Source organism: Lepidochelys kempii, chromosome 6 (assembly GCF_965140265.1).
Source record: "Lepidochelys kempii isolate rLepKem1 chromosome 6, rLepKem1.hap2, whole genome shotgun sequence".
Taxonomy (NCBI): domain Eukaryota; kingdom Metazoa; phylum Chordata; order Testudines; family Cheloniidae; genus Lepidochelys; species Lepidochelys kempii.
Genome location: NC_133261.1, coordinates 105,696,194 through 105,714,770, shown reverse-complemented (window position 1 = coordinate 105,714,770; position 18,577 = coordinate 105,696,194). Strand labels below are relative to the sequence as shown.

Sequence of the window (18,577 nt, the reverse complement as noted above, 5' to 3'; positions counted from 1 at the left end):
AACATTTAAAATGCAGTACATTTATATGTTTTCCTAGTGACTAACCTCAAAATAGCCTAGAACAGATAATTGAATGTCTAGTTGCAGATCCTACTATTAGAATCTGGGAGTAGATAGAAGGTAAGAAAAATGCCATTGTTTCTGAATTTAGTTTCCCTTTTTATTCCCATAGACAACCCAATCTCAGGGAAACAAAGTCTAGCACCGTTTTAATTTCTGGACTCAGATCTTGGGCTTAAAGATGACTCCCAGCTTTTCCAAGGCTATTGTGTAAATGTTGCTAGGTTGTATAACACACCTTTTTGATCTCTTCAGTTGAGACATTTCACTGAATCTGTTTAAAAAAAAAAAGGCCTTATTAAAATGGTCTGGCCAAAATTTTTCCAGTGTCAAAATTGTGACAAAAATACAAATTAAAATGTTTATGAGAAAAGTAAATGGAAATTGATGACATCTTTGCAGTACAACAGAAGTAGAAAGCAGGGTCCTCAGCCCGGCCTAGTATAAATTTGCTATAGGCAGCATATATTCTGTATTTAACAAGCTTTCTAAAACACTGGATTAAACTCTGCTCAGATATGGGAATTAGACTGGGGGAGATTGTTGACTCAGGCAGACAAAAAAAAAAAGAAGCTTCTGGAACTATTGGAGCCAGTGTGCTACCTCTCAGATAATTAGAAAAATGCAGGTTAAAATGCTGGCCATGCCTTATCCCCTCCAGGTTAAATACAGTAAGTGAGAGCTGTCCTGTGCTGCTGGGGTTGTAGTTATTAGAGTATGTAACTGCATCACTGTCTGAGTTGATTAAAGATTATGATTTGGGGGATGGGAGGGAATGTAAAACAACAAATATTTAAAAAAACTGAGGTCAACCTCCCTTTATACATGGAAGTTATTTGGTGTATCCCCAAACACACAGGGACGTGATTACATAGGGAATCTGACTGTCTACTGCGCTGAAAATGGTGCTTCATTTAAAATAAATAAATCGGGTTGGGGTAAGTCACCACTCGGGGCCATGCTCTGACTTTTGGCTTTAGAACATTTAAAATTTAACCTTTCATGGAAGTTACCTTCCCCTCCAGCAAGCAGCTCACTGTCTGGTAAACTTGGGAACACAACCAAATTTTATGTAGGGTACACAAACAAACAAACGACAAGACCAACAAGCTATTAAAGTAATAGGGAATTGTGTTTGTGGTCAAAACCTTTAGAACTGTGGCTCCCAGCTGAAACTCCACCTGGGCCTCCCTTGCAAGTCCAGGCCACCCCAACCTCAGTCAGGTGGGTGCAGGGACTCCTCTCAGCTGGGGACTTGCTCCAGCCTGCAAGTGTCCCTCTAGTTGCTGCTGCTGTCATTGCACTGCTCAGCTCAGTCCTCACCCCTAGGTCCTATCAAATCCCCAGTGGACTCAAAAAGAAACCCCCTTTCTCTAAGGTAAGACGCAAAAGATATGGGTGTTCCTCTTGCCCATCTGGGCACGGCTACCCCAATCTGGACCCACTGCCCAGCTAAGAGTGGCTCAGTGGATAACCCCACCTCCCCACGTTCTCACACTTACCTCCTTTTTCATATACCTGCAATTACCCCGCACATTTATCACAGGTTGTATGTGTGGCACCAGGGAAACCCCAGGTTGTGCAGCTTTTGGTACTTCATGGAACTCCTGACATACATGCAAATTATACCTGCTAGCAGGTAGGGAGCCACTCAGTTTTCCTGTAGAGCAGGGTTCTCAAACTGGGGGTCGTGACCCCTAAGGATGTCATAAGGTTATTACTTGGGGGGTCGCGAGCTGTCAGCCTCCACCCCAAACCCCGCTTCACCTCCAGCATTTATAAAAGCGTTAAATATTTTTAAAGTGTTTTTAATTTATAAAGGGGGGGAGGGTCGCACTCAGGAGCTTGCTATTTGAAAGGTGTCACCGGTACAAAAGTTTGAGAACCACTGCTACAGGGGGAGTCAGAGTGGTATATGCAAATTAGTCAGGCCGCAGACTCCCGCAATTCTCCCACTTCACCACTAGAGGGAGCTAAAGAGCTGCAGCTCCAACTCTTGCTAGACCTCTTAACCTTTCTAATTGTGTCCACTGAATAGTGAAACATAGTTATGGTGGAAAAAATTACATCACTGTTACTACTGACCACTACACTCACTAGTGCCAGAATTTTGCTGGAGAAGAACACATCACATATCCTAAACAGCCGAGGCATATTCCAATCTTTATTATAACTGACATATTAGTAAACTAAACCGAATTATTCCTTAGTGGGATTTATAATCATGTATAGTCACGTTAGATATGCCATGTTCCTTTGTTTTGCATTATTTTTATATACATTTTATTAATAATTGTTATGACAACTAATGCAAACAACGAGCCATTAATTGCTACCAAAGTCACTATTAATTTTGTCCCTCTAATTGTTTGATTCTATTTTGTGACAGAATAATTTGAAAGGAAAATGAATTCTGCCCTTTCTGTGTGTTTGTTACTTGCTGCTCTTTATGCTCTTGCCCATTGCCATCACTTTCCTCATCACCCCACCTGTGAGGATGACCATAAAGTTACAAATCACACGGAAGAGCATGCACTCCTGAACCAGGCCTGTGTCAAACAAGGTGCTAGCTATGCGGACTTTACATTCAGATTCTATAAGCAGGCTATATTAGTGGAAGCAGACAAGAATGTGTTCTTCTCTCCTGTGAGCATTGCTACTGCCTTTGCAATGCTGGCAATGGGTGCTAAATCGACCACTCGGACTCAGATTTTTGAAGGAATGGGCTTTAGCCTGACAGAGATTCAGGAGGAGGAGATACATGAAAGTTTCCATCATCACATCCACATGATGAATTGTCCTAACAATAAGATCCAGACAAGTATGGGAAATGCCCTTTTTATAGCGGCTGAGTTTAAAGCACTAGAGAAGTTTTTACAAGACGTCAAAACCTTTTATGAAACAGAATATTTTCCTACTAATTTCCATAATTTAAAAGAGGCTGAGAAAAAGATCAATGGTTATGTAGAGAAGAAAACCCGTGGGAAAATTCCGGAACTAGTCAGCTCTCTTGATCCAAACACTGTAATGGTTCTTGTTAACTACATTTATTTCAAAGGTAAGGCATGGAGCACAGATGGGTATGTATTTACATTATAATCTTTGAATGGCTGATTTTGATCTAAAGCAAAGAAAACATTGTTGCTGCTTTTACTATAAATTAAGAGAAACTGTCATAATATAGTAGAGCACAGAGCTAGAACTGGTCTAAATTGTGCAGGGCCTTGAAGGGAAGGACAAAAAACATGTATTTGATGTACCATAAAAGAGGGATCCAATAGTTTAAAATTCCTTTAAGATCCTTAGTTGGAAGGGACTCTGGAAGGGTAGAAAAGAAATAACAAAAACCAACGGGCAGAAATCAAAGCAAGACAAATTCAAACTAGAAATAATTTTTAACAGAGAGTGATTAACCAGTGGCACAAATTACCAAGGGAAGTGGTGGATTCTCCGCTTCTTATGTCTTCTAATCAAGAACGGATGCAATGCAGGGATGACCAGATGATATTCCAAAGCCTGTGTTGTGCAGGAGGTCAGGCTAGATGATCAAATGCTCCTTTCTGGCCTTAAACTCTATCCGAGTGGTCACGTTCATTTATTGTGTTTTAGGTACCTACTGAATATAAAACACCTACAAGAAATCATTTTAATAGCTGTTTTATTTATAGAGCTGCTGAGGCACCTGCTAGGTAAATTCTTCCTAATAAAGAATTAAAACAAGAAGTGACTTGATTCTGATTTCCAGTCCACTGCTAAACCTTGGTGTAAACATTGTTCTGCAAGGGGCTGGAATATTTACAGTCACCTGTCATTATTTTATTTGTTATTCTCAGGTCAGTTTCTACTGCATGTATAAAACAATATGTGCATTTCCCACACTCCTAGCAGTATGGGAAGCCCCAGGGCTGCTGCCTCTTTGCATCACTAGTGGAACACAAGCCAGCTGAGTGGAGCAGGCTATAGCTTTGCTCTGCTTATCACCAGTCAGCAATGGGAGGGGCATTGCTGGTTGTGGAGAGGGGAGCCCATTTTCCATTCTCAGGAATGGTGCAGCATACACTCTTGGCTCTTGGTCCCTGGAGCTGCAAGTGGGATTGTGCCTTCACCCAGTGTGGTTCTGTGCCCTGTTGGCTCTTAGGGGTAAGAAGAATGAAGACAATATTTGGTTTGACATCTCTAGGTAGCAACAGTTTGATTTGGAATAGTTTGGGGGCCCCCAGCATTACATCAGAATAAATATTTAAGGGACCTATTCTTCTCTCCGCAATAACGCTTTAAAGAAAACCAACAACATTTGTTCATTTCACTTAGTGGTTCTTCATCTTGACTAATAACCCATTTACCCCAAACTCCAGCACATCAATGATGCTTCTGCCGCTCGCCTGCAAAACAGACATCGCTTCATCAAAATAAACGTGGAGTTACCCCCACCTATGAGCTTCTTCCCTTTGAATTAGTCTGATTTCTGCCAACAAATTGCTCTCTCCCTCCACTATTAAATTGCATTCTCTTTGTTTTTGATGATAAGCCTCCTGGGAAAATCCTTTCAATCCTTTCCACACCCGCGAGGAGGATTTTTTGGTGGATGAGAAAACCTCCGTTAAAGTCAGTATGATGCGCCAGGATACCGACTATGAAAGCCACTATGATGACCAGCTGTCATGCTGGTTGGTGCAGATACCGTACAATGGAAATGCCAAAGCATTATTTATTCTGCCTGACGCAGGAAAGATGAAGCAGGTGGAGGCTGCTCTCTTGAAAGAAACTGTGTGTAAATGGGAGAAATTACTTCAAAAAAGGTAACCCTTTGCCCACCGTTATGCGGCTAGATGGTTGATAGTAATTTAAGAGAGAATTCCAGAGCAAGGCAAAATATTAACGCAGGTATCACAGTTCAGTATTCTCCATGTTGAGTAAGTAGAGTTCTCAAATGATCCCCCAGCTGCCTTAGAGGAGAGCATTGCAGAAGGTACAATTCCAACTCTTCTGACAGCCCAGGATGCAGCATCCCAACTGTTGGTCCCTTAGGACTCTAGCCAGGCCACTGATCTGAATAGGTCTGGCAGGTCCGAGGACTGCAGCAAGTACTGATCTTGTTGCCAGTTGAGTGTTTGAAAGTTCCTACTTCTTTCATGTTGCTAATGAGATTTATTAACTGCCATGTGCCATTGACTCCAACCTCCTTACCCTAATCTCTGTCTCCACTCCACCATCTCCTTGTCCCTCCAACTGCGCCTGATCCCACAGAAGTCTGTTGAAAGGTACATACCAGGGCTCTGAAATGAAGTTATGGACTCAGGAGAAATTCATTTGTTCAATGGTCCAACCACATCTGTTCAGGAGCATCCAGGCATGTAGAAAAGGCTCACCTAGACCCTCTAGGTGCTCAGTCCTCACTCAGACACACAAATCACACAGACAATACAAATGCCACCAGCAGACACCTCAGGAGTCAGAAAAGCACCATGTGGTGTCATTAAATTGCAGGTACTCCATAGTGTTATCTGAGTGCAATGTTTCACCATCATGTTGTGTTCTTTGTTGACAGGAGTATTAATCTGTACATTCCAAAGTTTTCTATTTCGGGGTCCTACGATGTGAAACTCCTGTTTAAGAAAATGGGTATTACTGATGTGTTCTCTAGCCTTGCTGATCTGTCTGGAATTGCTGGGACGTCCGACCTGTATGTTTCAAAAGTAAGTTAGTGAACAAATGGTTTTGTTAGCAGGATTTGTCTGTGCCCATGATTATAAAGTTTACATCCGAGACTATTTACGGTCTCGATTCTGTTCCCACTGAAGCCACTGGCAAAACTCCCACTGACCTCAGTGGCTGCTGGCACTCAATCAGTTTTCTCTAGACTAGGGCACAAACAGGCTCGTTACAGAGAGCACAAGCCTTCATCTGTAGTTTCTGAAGGTTGTTATAAAAGGAACGTGTCCTAGGGAGCAGCAGGTACATTAAGAATGGGCACAAGTACAAAAAAATGGCTTTAACTATTCCTTGCCCCCCAGACTAGAATGTCTCAATAGCAGCAATGACAACCACTTCCAAATCCAGAGCTAGGTTGTGATACACTTATGCACCATTTTTTCTCAAGTATTGCCTCAGATTCCAATGAGACGGGTGAAATCCTGGCCCCACTGAAGTCAATGAGAGTGTTGCCCTTGACTTCAATGGAGCCAGGATTTAACTGTGGGTAATAGGCTACAACTCAAAAGGAGTAAGGTCATCAGAATCTGACCCTAGCTTAGCATTGGGATAATATTATCTAAGTCACATTCGGGACAATAAGAAGAACGTTCTGAGTGGGTTCCACAGCACCTCTGTAAAGAACCCAGTTAGGGTTTGGAGTAACTAAGGTCCTGCAGTAACAATGCACAGTATGATGCTGTACTGAAGAGAAGAATTGTGGGCCTCGGTGCCATGGATTCTTGTCATTGTTCGCCTTGACATTTCTGCTGGAACACAGCTTTGTACTGTCTCAACGTAATGACTGTTTGTGATGCTAAGGAGGAATTGGTGATAGTAATCATTGATAGAAAAAAATCCCTCTCTTTTGCGGAGAACGGCAGCTGACTTGATCCATGCAGGCCTATCTTTTTTTCCTCGGTGGAACTGCAATTGAGAAATAACTGCAACAGCCTCTTAATATTGTTGGGTTTGATGCTGGAGTCCAGACACAGGGGAAACTCCTCTTGAAGTCCAGGGAAGATTTGCCACTCAGTGGAGCTGGTTTCATTGGGCTGTATCAGTCCTGTTTGTATTCTTCCCATTTCCTAACACAACAAGTTCAATATCAGCTGCTGATCACTGTCCTGTACTCACGCTGTAACATTTGCCTCCTTGCAGGCTGTTCACAAGGCCGTGTTGAATGTTCATGAGAATGGCACCGAGGCAGCAGCAGCCACCGCGATAGCAGTTAACAAATTTCTTCATCCTTCAACTACCATTAAATTCAACAGGCCCTTCGTTGTGATGATTGTTGATAAAGCCACCCTTAGCACAATTTTCATGGGGAAAATTGTCAACCCTACTATAAAATAATTGAGGAGTCGCTGGACGCATCAGTACTTATGGTGGGCCACCGCAGGCACTTCTGCGGACCACCAGGTGTCAGTGACTATCCCTGAACTTTAATTGAGCTACATTCACAAGCAAATCAACTATATATATGGGAATGTTTAGCCTATAAGCAATTGAGATTTCTTCTCAAACAAAATAACTAAATATGTATACAGCACATGTAATAACAAATCACTGATAATCTGCATAGGAAGGCCTATCATCTCTTTGCCCCAGTTTGGTAATTCAGATCATACTAATACATTATCTGAGTCCCTAGGAAAGCTGTCTTTATAAAACTAGATCTTCATGTAAGATGTAAAGTTTCCCAGTTCACAGCAGTGTCCTGAATGCCCTTAGTTCTGGGTTATTCACTGGCAGCTTTATCATCCAGGAATCCTGGTAAGGATCACTGCTCTACCAGTCTGTCTCTGGATAGTCCCAGTGTTGAGGTCCAAGAAATTAGCAATCCCTTCCCTTAGTGTTGCCCATGGCCTGGCTGTTAGTCAGCACACTGCCAAGCCAGTCCTGTCACAGTTCTCTCTCATCAACAGGTTCTCTCAGACGTTAACAGTTATTTCTCCTTCAGTCAACTTGCCTTCACCACATGTTCCAGCTCTTATCTGGAATGTCCCAGAAAGCCAGCGGCTGCTCCAAAACATTTAGAATTGCTCTTCCGTAACATACACTAGGTGCCATGTCACTTCCACAGTGATTGGCAAACAACTTTTAAAGGCACAGTAATGAAACAGGCACAGAAATTTACATTGTCAATTACTCATTTTTGCAGTTACTGAATAAAATAAATGTTGGGACCTAAACTTTTCACTTGTGCTGACTTTTAGAGAGTCTCCACTCTCTTGCCGTTATGTTTTGTACATCTTTTTAAGCCACATGACAGGGTCAGGCCAGATGGCTACAGGAGAGTGATCCTACTGGGATCCAGGAAGTGGGCAGGCTTTCCTTCCACTGCTAAAGGATCTCCCCCAGCCTAAGAGGGGGATCCACAGGACCTGGACACCTGCTCTATCGCCGCATCCCTCTGTCGGCTGGCGCCCCGGGTGTAGTCACGGCGGAAGAGCCGGGTGCGCACCTTTCCCAGGTCCCACCACCGCCGCGCCGAGGCAAAGGCACGCTGCTGCCCTCGCCAGGCCAGCCAGAACTCCCAGAAGGATGCCACGAAGCCCACATCCTCCAACAAGCTGTTGTTGAAATGCCAATAGGCCGGCGCCGGCCTCTCCGCGCAGAGGGAGGCTGTCATGGTGGCTAAATGATGGTCAGAGAATGGGGCCAGCCGGATACTGGAGGAGTGGGCTAGTGAAAGGTGGATGCGTGATAAATAAATGTGGTCCAACTGGGAGTGGCGCGATTGATGGGCCTCCACCCGGACAAAGGTGAACGTGAAAATGTCATCCGGGTGGTGGTCGCGCCAGACGTCCACCAGGGAGTGGTGTTCGACTATCTCCTGGAGGACGTCCGCGGCAGCCGGGCACTGCTCGGTCACCGAGCGGTCCCGCTCCTCAAGGGTAGTATTAAAGTCCCCGTCCAGGACCAGGCACTTATGAGGATCCAAGGTGCCGAGGAAGGCGGACGCCTGCTGAAAGAAATGCAGCCACTCCGGGCCCGATGTTGGGGCATAGACGTTAACGAGGTTGACCACAAACCCCTCCATACGGACCCGGAGGTGCAGCAGACGGCTCGGCACAGCCTTGGTGACCCCTAGCACCTCGGGCCATAGGTCAGGGGAGAACAGGGTCGCCACTCCAGCCGTATGAACTGTGAGATGGCTAAAGGAGACCTGTCCCCCCATTCCAGCCGCCAGCTGTCTTCGGCAGCTGGATCCTTATGGGTCTCCTGCAGGAAAACCACAGAGTACCTCCCCTCCCGAAGGAAAGAGAGAATCTGGCACCTGCGGAGACCCATCTTACAGCCTCGGGTGTTCAACGTTGCGATGGGGAGAGGTGCCATGAGGAGGGCTGGGGGGGATCCCCGCCGGCAGGGACACTCGCGGCTCCCAACGGGCCGCGCAACAGTCTGTGACCTACCCCATAGGTGAGTAAGGAGTCACGGAAGAGGCGGACCCGCTGGTAGGCCGCAGCGGCCTGCTTCCCGGTCCTTTTACCCTCCCCCATGAGGGCCCTCGTGGCCTGGAGGATTTGATGGAAGTCCCCCCATCGCTGGAGAGCGAGCTGCACCTTGTTACGGGAGCCACTGACGTCCCCAAGGAACTCCGGCAGCTCCTCTCTCAGCGTATGGGGGGCCGGGGTCACTAGCCCCCGGCTTTCCTCTGGAGGGATCACTGACACAGCCCCATGGCCCACCAAGACAGGCAGGCAAGGGGCGGACCCCCCAACATGGCACCCGATGGGCTGGCGCCACGCAGCCCCCCTCAAACTCCAGCTCAGTGGGGGTGGCGAGGGAAGATAGCAGCCCCTAGTGAGTAGGGACAGGGAAATAGAGAGGCCGCTCCCTGGGGGCTATCCTCTGGGAGTGAGGAGATGACAGCCCCAGGGGCGGCAATGGTATCACGGGAGGTGGAGGGGACAGGGACGGCATTGGCATCAGGGGAAGGGCAGGGATCTAGAGTAGGAGCAGGGCAGGGATCGGGAGCAGAATCAGGGAGAGGGACAAAGGCAGGATCCTGGGCCCCAGTAGCCAGGCTGCTGGGAAATGGCCCTTCTTGGTCAAGCTCAGGAATCTGGGGGGTAGGAAGGGGGCTCTCTGTGATATCAGGCTCTGGCTCCATGGCTGGTGTAGTAGCCACGGCATCGAAAGGTGGACAGCCTTCAGAGGGGTCCCCGCCCAGGAAGAAGGTCGGTTGCCCCGCGCCCACGAGGGACATCCCATGGGGCTCGGGTCCCAGCCGCATGGCACCGGTGGTCGACTCGGTGGGCTCAGCAGCCGTCAGCAGGGTGCCACCCACAGCCGGGCAGATGGAGGAGCCCAGGGAATCCTCGGAGGTGGAAGCGGAAACAGCGTTTAGGGGGAGGAAGCATGGAGAAGGGGGGGCCAGAGTGAGGTCACTCAGATCAAGGCGCGCTGGCAGAGGGTTGTCCTCCCCTGGGTGACCGGGGTCAGACCCAGGGCCTCGATCTCCTTGTAGATGGAAGGGAACTCTCCTTCCACCACCCTGAAGTTCTCCCCGCCAGTGCCCAAAGTGACGCTTGTCTCGGGGCTCACAGGGGCTCCAGATGATAACAGGGCAGGAGGGGCTCCATCGGGGGCCTTGGAGGGAAGGGACTCCAAAGGAGGGGGGTACTGCCCTCCTGTGCTGCCACGTCTTCCCCAACCAGTACTGGTGGATGGAAAGCACCCGCGGGCAAGGCAGAAGGCTCGGCATTGGTGCCCCCCTTTCTGGTCTTCCGGGGGGTTTCTGCATTGGCGGAAAGGAGCGGAACTCGAGCCTTCTGCTTGCCCCGCTTCCCCTGGACTAGGGCCCAGCCCTCCATGGCATCATCCAGGGGCTGGCTAACAGGGGTCAGGTCGGCGGGCAGGGGCAATGGCTCAGGGACTGTGGGAGGCAGCGGTGGGGCGGCATGAGGGAGGGAAGATTTCCCCTTGGGCGGGCCCACTCCCATGCTTGGCGGTATCCCTGCCACACCCTCCTCTAGGAGCCCTGCTGGATTGCAGGCAGCAGAGGCGGGGCTCTCCCGCTCGTCTGGGCGCGCTGGGGGGAGCACCCCTTGGGCCCGAGTGGGAGCACTGGTGGACTGAGTAGGAGGAGGGGCGGCTCCGGGCAGCCAGGGGCGCTGGCAATGATCGGGCCGGGACTCGGGGGGCTAGCGCCCTGCCAGGGCTCGGGGGTCCTGGATGCACCTCCTTGCCGGGCCAAGGGGCAGTCCCTCTGGACGTGCCCCATTGCCCAGCAGAGGTAGCACCAGGCCTCCCCCATGGAATAATGCCCCCGGTAATGGGCCCCCTGGTAGGGGACCAAGAATGACCCCTCAAACGCCTCTCCGCCATGCGCCGCCGGCAGCAGTTGAAGCTGCACTTGCCAGCAGAACGAGAGGACGTGACAGAGGGTGGGTTCTTTGCAGCCCAATGGGAGAAGGCTCACAATGGAGATGGGTTTCCCCAGGGTAGAAAGGGCAGGTAACAGGGCAGCATTGGGAAGAAAGGGAGGGACAGATGTCAGGACCAGGAGGACGCCCAGGTCCTCTAGTGGCTCTAGGGGGACGAACACGCCCCCCACCGCCAGGCCCTTCTCCACCGCCTCCTGGGTGGTGGCCTCCGATGCTGAAAAGAAGACAACCTTTCCGTACATTCTGGAGGCCACCACAATGGCCGTGGGTCCCACCACCCTCGCCAACGCCCGCATGGAGGTCTCCACGTGGGGCGAGGCTGGCACCAGGAGGCAACGGACACCGTACTTCCTGGTCAAGGTCGGGAAGGGGCCCCAACTGCTATAAATGGTAGCAGAGGCGGTGGGCAGGAGAGATGATGTAGCGGCAGGCGGGGGGGGGGGGGCTGCCACCACTTGAGTGTACGCCCTGGGGGCTGGGGGAGGGACACCCGCAGAGCTGGTGGAGGGAACAGTGGGGAAGGATGCCGCGGCCAGTGGTGGTGCTGCGGCAGGGGGGCAGCCCCTACCATGGAGGGCCTGGTCTATTTTGCGGGGCCCTTACCCTTCTTTTTTCCCTGGCCTTTCCCCCCGGCTGGGGGGGTTCCCCAGGGTCAGAGGGGGCGAGGGACGTGGCAGCAGCGGAGGTCATCTTGGTGTCCACCGCCGCCGGTGCCCCAGCGGGGGCAATGGCAGGTGGTTCGGCTGTGGCAGCGGAGGTGGAGGCTTGGGGGGGCCAACGGGGTAGCAGGTAGGGAAGGGGCAGTGGGGTTTTCTGGAGGGGTCCCACCCATCTCGTCCCCCACCATCATGACCAGGGAGGGAAGGGGAGACACCAGAAGGAAGAGGGGAACAGGGAAGCAGGTCGACCACTCCTCCCTGCTAGGCTGCAGGCAGGGAAGGAGGGCCCCAAAAGCGGTGGGCTGGATGGGGGGCAATCAGGGGTTAGGGGTCAGTAACCAACACTGGGTGGAATTCCGGCTCCTCTAGCTGCACTAGGGGAGGGGGGATACAACAGCATTGGGGGTGCAGTGAAGAGGGTTTAAACTAAAATGGGGAGTGGCACAAGGGCATGGGAGGGGGCATGGGCGCACGGAGCAAAGGGGCTAAGCGGGCTGGAGGTAGGACAGGTAAGCCAAGGGGCTAGCTTCAGAGCCTGGGGCAGGGCAAACAAATAAAGGCTGCAGAGCGAAACGGGCGGGGCAGGCAAACAAACCGAAGCTAGTAAGGGGGGCTGAGGCAAAAGGGTGGGGCAAAAGGCTGCAAGGGGCAAATGGGGCAGGTAGCAAGGGGCAAAGCTGTGAGGTGGGCAGTCCGGGGGGGCGGGGGGAGCACGTGTGCCCACGTGCGCCTGCACACAGCCTGTTTAGGCTGGCTGCTGCTTCTGGCCCAAATCAGGGCATGGCAAGCTAAGCAAGCAGCTGAGTCCAGAGGCAGGAGCTGAGGCAGATGGTGTACAGGCAGTGGGGGTGGTGGAGGGGGTTGGGGAGGACACAGATGGATCGGGGGGCAGCTCTACACCACACCCCCTGTGTCCCTACAAACACAATCAAGACCCCCACCACAAGAGCACAGTTTGAAAGTTACTCAGTTCCAAAGGCCCCCTCCACAGTGGTCTGCACAGTCTCTAGGTGCTCCCCCACAGGTCCTCTTCTCCTCCTCGGGGCTTCAGCAGCTCCAGGCAGTAGACTCCGCAGCAGCAGCTCCAGGTAGCAGAGAACGGGGGGTGGTGGTGTCTGGCCTAGCCAGGGGAGTAGCTGGAGCAGCAACAGGGAGAGCCCAGGGCCTAACAGCAGCAGTATCAGCAGCAGGAGCAGCAGCCCTCTCTCTTCCTTCTCCCTCCAGGCCAGAGGGCTACAGGAGAGTGATCCTATTACGATCCAGGAAGTGGGCGAGCGAAGCCCGTCCAGTGCTAAAGGATCCCCCCGCAGCCTAAGAGGGGGATCCACAGGCCCTGGACACCAAATAAATCTGGGGAACAACTAATGAAATAACAGGGACAGGAGTGTGGTCAAAGGGTCAAACGAAGGGAACCGGACAGGGACACCGAGCAGAGAACCCTGGACAGCGCCCACTGCTCCTCAAAGGCGTCAAGGAAGTTGGTGGACGCCGCCCAGAGGAACTCTGCCTGGATAAGTGAAAGGACCAAGGATCGGAAATAGGCCCCACAGTCACAAGAGACTCCATCGGCCAACCTCCTCACTCTGGTTTTATAGATGGCCATTTTAGCTAGGGCCAGGAGGAGGTTGACCAGGAGATCCTGTGACTTTGTGGGGCCACAGATAGGGAGTGCATAACAAAGAAGCTGAGGGGAAAAGTGCTACCAAAAACGTAATAAAATATTGGTGAGGAGCCGGAATAGGGGCTGCAGCCTGGAACACTCCAGATATATGTGTGCCAGGGTTTCCCTCATGCTGCAAAAGGGGCAGGTTCTGGGATAGAGGTGAACCGTGCCAAGAACAGGCCCATGCTCACGGCTCCATGAAGGAGCCACCAACTGATCTCCCCGTTACAGGAGAGTGATTTTTTTTTTAAGCAAAAGATGTTTTTATTTGCGTAACATACTTACAAAGTAAAAACAGCAGCATATGCAATGTGTAACACAGCAACCAATCACAATTGTTTTCTCATTAGCTTCAGGGGAGGGAAGTGTTCAAGCTTGCCCAGGCCCAGAGCAGGGGGCTTCATTGACTCTCGTGGTCTTCCACCACCTCGAGTTACCTGGCACCACGCCCGAGTGTCACCAACAATTCCCTCCTCTGAAAGCACCCAACAAGAGGGGCAGGTTGTGGGGTGGACAATCCGGGGGGGGGATCACATGCACTCACGTGTGAAAGAACCTCTCTAGGGTGGTGGTGTCCGCAGCAGCAATGGCTGGGGCTGGGGTCCCTTACTCTCTCCCCCAATCAAAGGGTCAGACAAAGGGACCCAGACGGGGACACCGAGCAGAGAACCTCGGACAGCGCCCACTGCTCCTCAAAAGCATCAAGGGAGTCGGAGGACGCCGCCCAGAGGAACTCCACCCGGATACGTGAACGGACCGAGGATTGGAAAACGGCCTCACAGTCACAGGTAACTCCATCGCCCAACCCACTCTCTCTGGCTTTATAAATGGCCGTTTTAGCCAGGGCCAGGAGGAGGTTGACCAGGAGATCCCGTGACTTTGTGGGGCCACAGATAGGGAGTGCATAAATAAGAAGCTGAGGGGAAAAGTGCAACCAAAAACGTACTAAAATATTGGTGAGGAGCCGGAATAGGGGCTGCATCCTGGAACACTCCAGATATATGTGTGCCAGGGTTTCTCTCACACCGCAAAAGGGGCAAGTGTCTGGGATAGAGGTGAACTGCGCCAAGAACACGCCCGTGCTCACGGCTCTGTGAAGGAGCTGCCAACTGATATCCCCATTACAGGAGAGTGAACAAAGGGGGAGCTATTGGTCCCCAATTAACCAGGTCCCTTTTCTCTGGGTAAGGGAACAGGGAAGGTTTGTTTTTTTTAAAAAAAAACAGAAAAGAATTTTATTGTGTAACACTTACAAAGAGCTACCAAAGAAAACAAAACTATGCAGCAAAACAACGCAAACAGAAGGTATAACACAGCAGCTTTCAGGAGGGAGAAGTGTTCAGGCTAGCCTGGGCCCAGAGCAGGGGGGCTTCCTCGACACTTGTGGTCTTCCACCCCCTCAAGTTACCTAGTGCCGCGCCCAGTGTCACCGATTATCCCTCTCCTGAGAGTGCCCGGCAAGATGGGCACGGCTGCGGGGTGGGCGGTTTGGGGGTAGGGAGGGTAGACACCCATGTAGTATAGGACCCCTCCTAGATGACAGGAATGATGGTATCCACAGCGGCAACGGCTGGGGCTGGCATCTCTCGCTCTTTCCCTCAATCAAAGGGTCAGACGGAGGGAACTGGAAGGGGTCACCGAGCAGAGAACCCTGGACAGCGCCCATCGCTCCTTGAAGGCGTCAAGGGAGTCGGTGGACGCCGCCCAGAGGAACTCCGCCCGGATATGTGAATGTACTGAGGATTGGAAAAAGGCCCTACAATCGCAGGACGCTTCATGGGCCAACCTCCCCTCTCTGGTTTTATAAATGGCTGTTTTAGCCTACTCTAGGAGGAGGTTAACCAGGAGATCTCGCGATTTTGTGGGGCCACGGATGGGGAGTGTATAGATAAAAAGGTGAGGGGAGAAATGAAGCCAGAAGCGCAATAAAATATTTGTGAGGAGCTGGAAAAGGGGCTGCAATCTGGCACACTCTAGATATACGTGTGCCAGGGTTTCCCTCACATTACAAAAAGGGCAAGTATCCGGGATGGGGGTAAACCGTATCAAAAACATGCCCGTGCTCACAGCTCCGTGAAGAAGCCACCAACTGATGTCCCCAACGGGCCTCGGGACTAAGGTGGAATACAGGCTGGCCCACCGAGGTTGCTCACCCTCCAAAGGTGGCAGGAGGTCCCGCCACTTTGTATCGGGACAGGACACCAGGGTGTGGGCGTGAAGGATGTGAAGCGTGAGTGTGTATAAATATTTTCATGGTGCAATTTGAAAACTGACCAGCTGCAGTTCATGCAGCCGGCTTGCAGTGAAAGGGTGAGGGGTTTGTTGGGATCAGCAGGGTAGGGGCCCAATGGAAAGGTCCGGCGGGCCTGGGGTAGAGGATGGGCGGAGTGCGCCCTCGGGCAAGGCTCGGGTGACATAAGCCCGAGCAGCAGGGGTCAAGGCGGCCTTCACCTCCTGAAGTATGCGCCGGGGGATACGAGGGCTGGAGAGCCCCATGCACCGAGCGAGCATCAGGGGATCCAGCCAGTCTCTCCGGTCGTAGTCCAGGAGGTCTCCGACCCTAGTGACTTCCGCCAGGACCAACCTCTGGAGCACAGAGCGGGACTCCGCCACCTGCACACGGAGTTGGGCATTGTGTAGCCGGGGCTCCGTGAGGAGATCTGCTCCCACGGTGGCCGCCATAGACCTGGTCGTTAGAAACAGTTTCCAGGTCCGGAGGAGGTCCTGGTAGAAGACCGGCAGCCCGGAGAGGTCTCGCGGAAAACCTCTTGGACAAAGATAAAAGAGCTGCTGGTCGTATCGGAGCCCTTGGAAGTGGCGCAGGAAGGCGTGCGCCAATATGCTCCACGTCGAACTACCTGCACTATAAAAGAGCCTCTGCAGGGCCTGGAGGCGGAAAACGCGGACCTGAGTGTACAGACACTTCAGGCCCTGCCCTCCTTCCTTCAGGGGTAAATGAAGAACTCCAACAGGGCCCCAGTGCATTCCTGACCAAAAGAACTCTAGAATCAATCTCCGGAGGTGGGTCAGGAAACCCGGGGCTGGGGCCAGGGTGTTGAGCCGCTACCAGAGTGTGGACAGGACTAGTTGGTTAAGCACCAGTGCTCTCCCTCGGAGGGAGAGACATTGGAGTAGCCTCGTCCATTTCCTGATCTGCTCTATCACCCCGCCCTCTAAATTTTGCCAGTTCTCCGGTGGGGAAGGGTGCGTGGCGGAAAGGTAAACGCTGAGATAGAGCAGTGGACCTGCACTCCACCGGATGGTCTGAAGCGCGGGTGGGAGGGAGCTCACCTGCCGCCAGTCCCCCACCGCCAAGCCAGAGCTCTTGACCCAGTTGACTCGGGCGGAGGAGGCTGCCGAATAGATGGCCTGGCATGCCTCCACTCACGCCAAGTCGCCCGGGTCCTGGACCACGAGGAGTACGTCATCGGCGTACGCCGACAGGACCAGCTGCAGCTCCGGCTCCCGCAGCACCAACACTGTCATCCTCCTGCGGAGGAGACAGAGGAAAGGCTCGATCGCCAGAGCGTACAACTGGCCCGAGAGGGGGCACCCCTGCCGCACTCCTCGCCCAAAGCTGACCGGTTCAGTCAGGGTCCAGTTGAGCCTAACCAAACACTCTGCGGAAGCATACAGCACCCGGAGAAAACTCACAAACTGAGGTCCGAATCCAAACGCCTGCAGAGTGCTCAGGAGGTACCCATGGTCTACTCTATCGAACGCCTTCTCCTGATCAAGAGACAGGAGGGCGAACGACAGACCATCTCTCCGCCCAAGTTCCAAAAGGTCTCGGACTAGAAAGAGGTTGTCAAAAATGCTGCGACCCGGGACAGTATAGGTCTGGTCTGTGTGGATCACGTCCGCCATCACGGACCCTAGCCACAGCGAGATTGCTTTCTCTACGATTTTGTAATCCGTGATAAGGAGTGAGACGGGACGCCAGTTTCGTAAATCGCAGAGGTCCCCCTTCTTCGGCAGCAAGGCGAGCACCGCTCGCCTGCATGACAAAGGGAGGACCCCGCTCTGCAAGGACTCAGCCCAGACGGTGACTAGGTCTGGGCCGAGGATGTCCCAGTACGCGCGGTAAAACTCCACGGTCAGCCCGTCCATGCCCGGAGATTTATTGGTGGGCATGCGACAGAGGGCTTCCGAGAACTCGGCCAGGGTGAGAGGCAGCTCTAGTCGGTCTCGGTCGCCCACGCTGACTGTGGGGAGTTCCTCCCAGAGCACCCCGCAAGCGCCAGGATCGGTCAGATCCAGGGAGAAAAGGCTTGCGTAGAAGTCACGGGCCCTCCCACACATCTCCTCCGGATCCGTGAGGGGGGTGCCGTCTTCCGCAAGAAGGCAGGTGACGTGTTTCTTGGCCCCCCTCGTTTTCTCCAGGGCATAGAAGAAGCGGGAGCCACGGTCCATCTCCCGAAGGAGGCGGATGCGGGACCGAACGAAGGCACCTCGGGCCCAGTGGTCCTCGAGGGCCCGGAGCTCCTCCCACTTCTCCCGGCACACTCCGCAGAGGGACAGGTCCTCGGGATCGGCGGCCAGGCGCCTCTCCATCTCTAAGACCTCCCGTTCCAACTGCTCTATCGCCGCATTTCGCCGTCGGCTGGTGCCCCGAGTGTAGTCACGGCAGAAGAGCTTGGCGTGCACCTTCCCGAGATCCCACCATCGCCGCACCGAGGGAAAGGCACGCCACTGCTCTCGCCAAGCCAGCCAAAACTCCTGGAAGGACATCACAAAGCTCTCGTCCTCCAACAGGCTGGTGTTAAAGTGCCAATAGGCCGGCCCCGGTCTCTCTGCACGGAGGGACACCGTTATGGTGACTAAATGATGATCAGAGAATGGGGCCGGCCGAATGGCGGAGGAGTGGGCCTGTGAAAGATGGAAAGGGGATAAGTAAATACGGTCCAACCGAGAGTGGTGTGACCGATGGGCCTCCACCCGGACAAAGGTGAACGTGGAAGTGTCATCTGGGTGATGGTCACGCCAGACGTCCACTAGGGAATGATATTCAACTATCCCTTGGAGAATATTCGCGGAGGCCGGGCTCAGTTCGGCCCCTGAGCGGTCCCGTTCCTCGAGGGTGGTGTTAAAGTCCCCTCCCAGGACCA

The 18,577-nt window shown here is 52.4% G+C and overlaps 1 protein-coding gene across 1 annotated transcript; it reads left to right on the top strand.

Annotated features, from left to right (window-relative positions):
* The first annotated feature begins 2,466 nt into the window (after positions 1-2,466).
* On the top strand, positions 2,467-7,107 carry LOC140913337 (alpha-1-antitrypsin-like). Its single transcript, XM_073349536.1, has 4 exons — positions 2,467-3,118; positions 4,589-4,859; positions 5,609-5,756; positions 6,913-7,107. The coding sequence occupies exons 1-4, from the start codon at positions 2,467-2,469 to the stop codon at positions 7,105-7,107; spliced, it is 1,266 nt and encodes a 421-aa protein (XP_073205637.1).
* Positions 7,108-18,577: the final 11,470 nt, after the last annotated feature.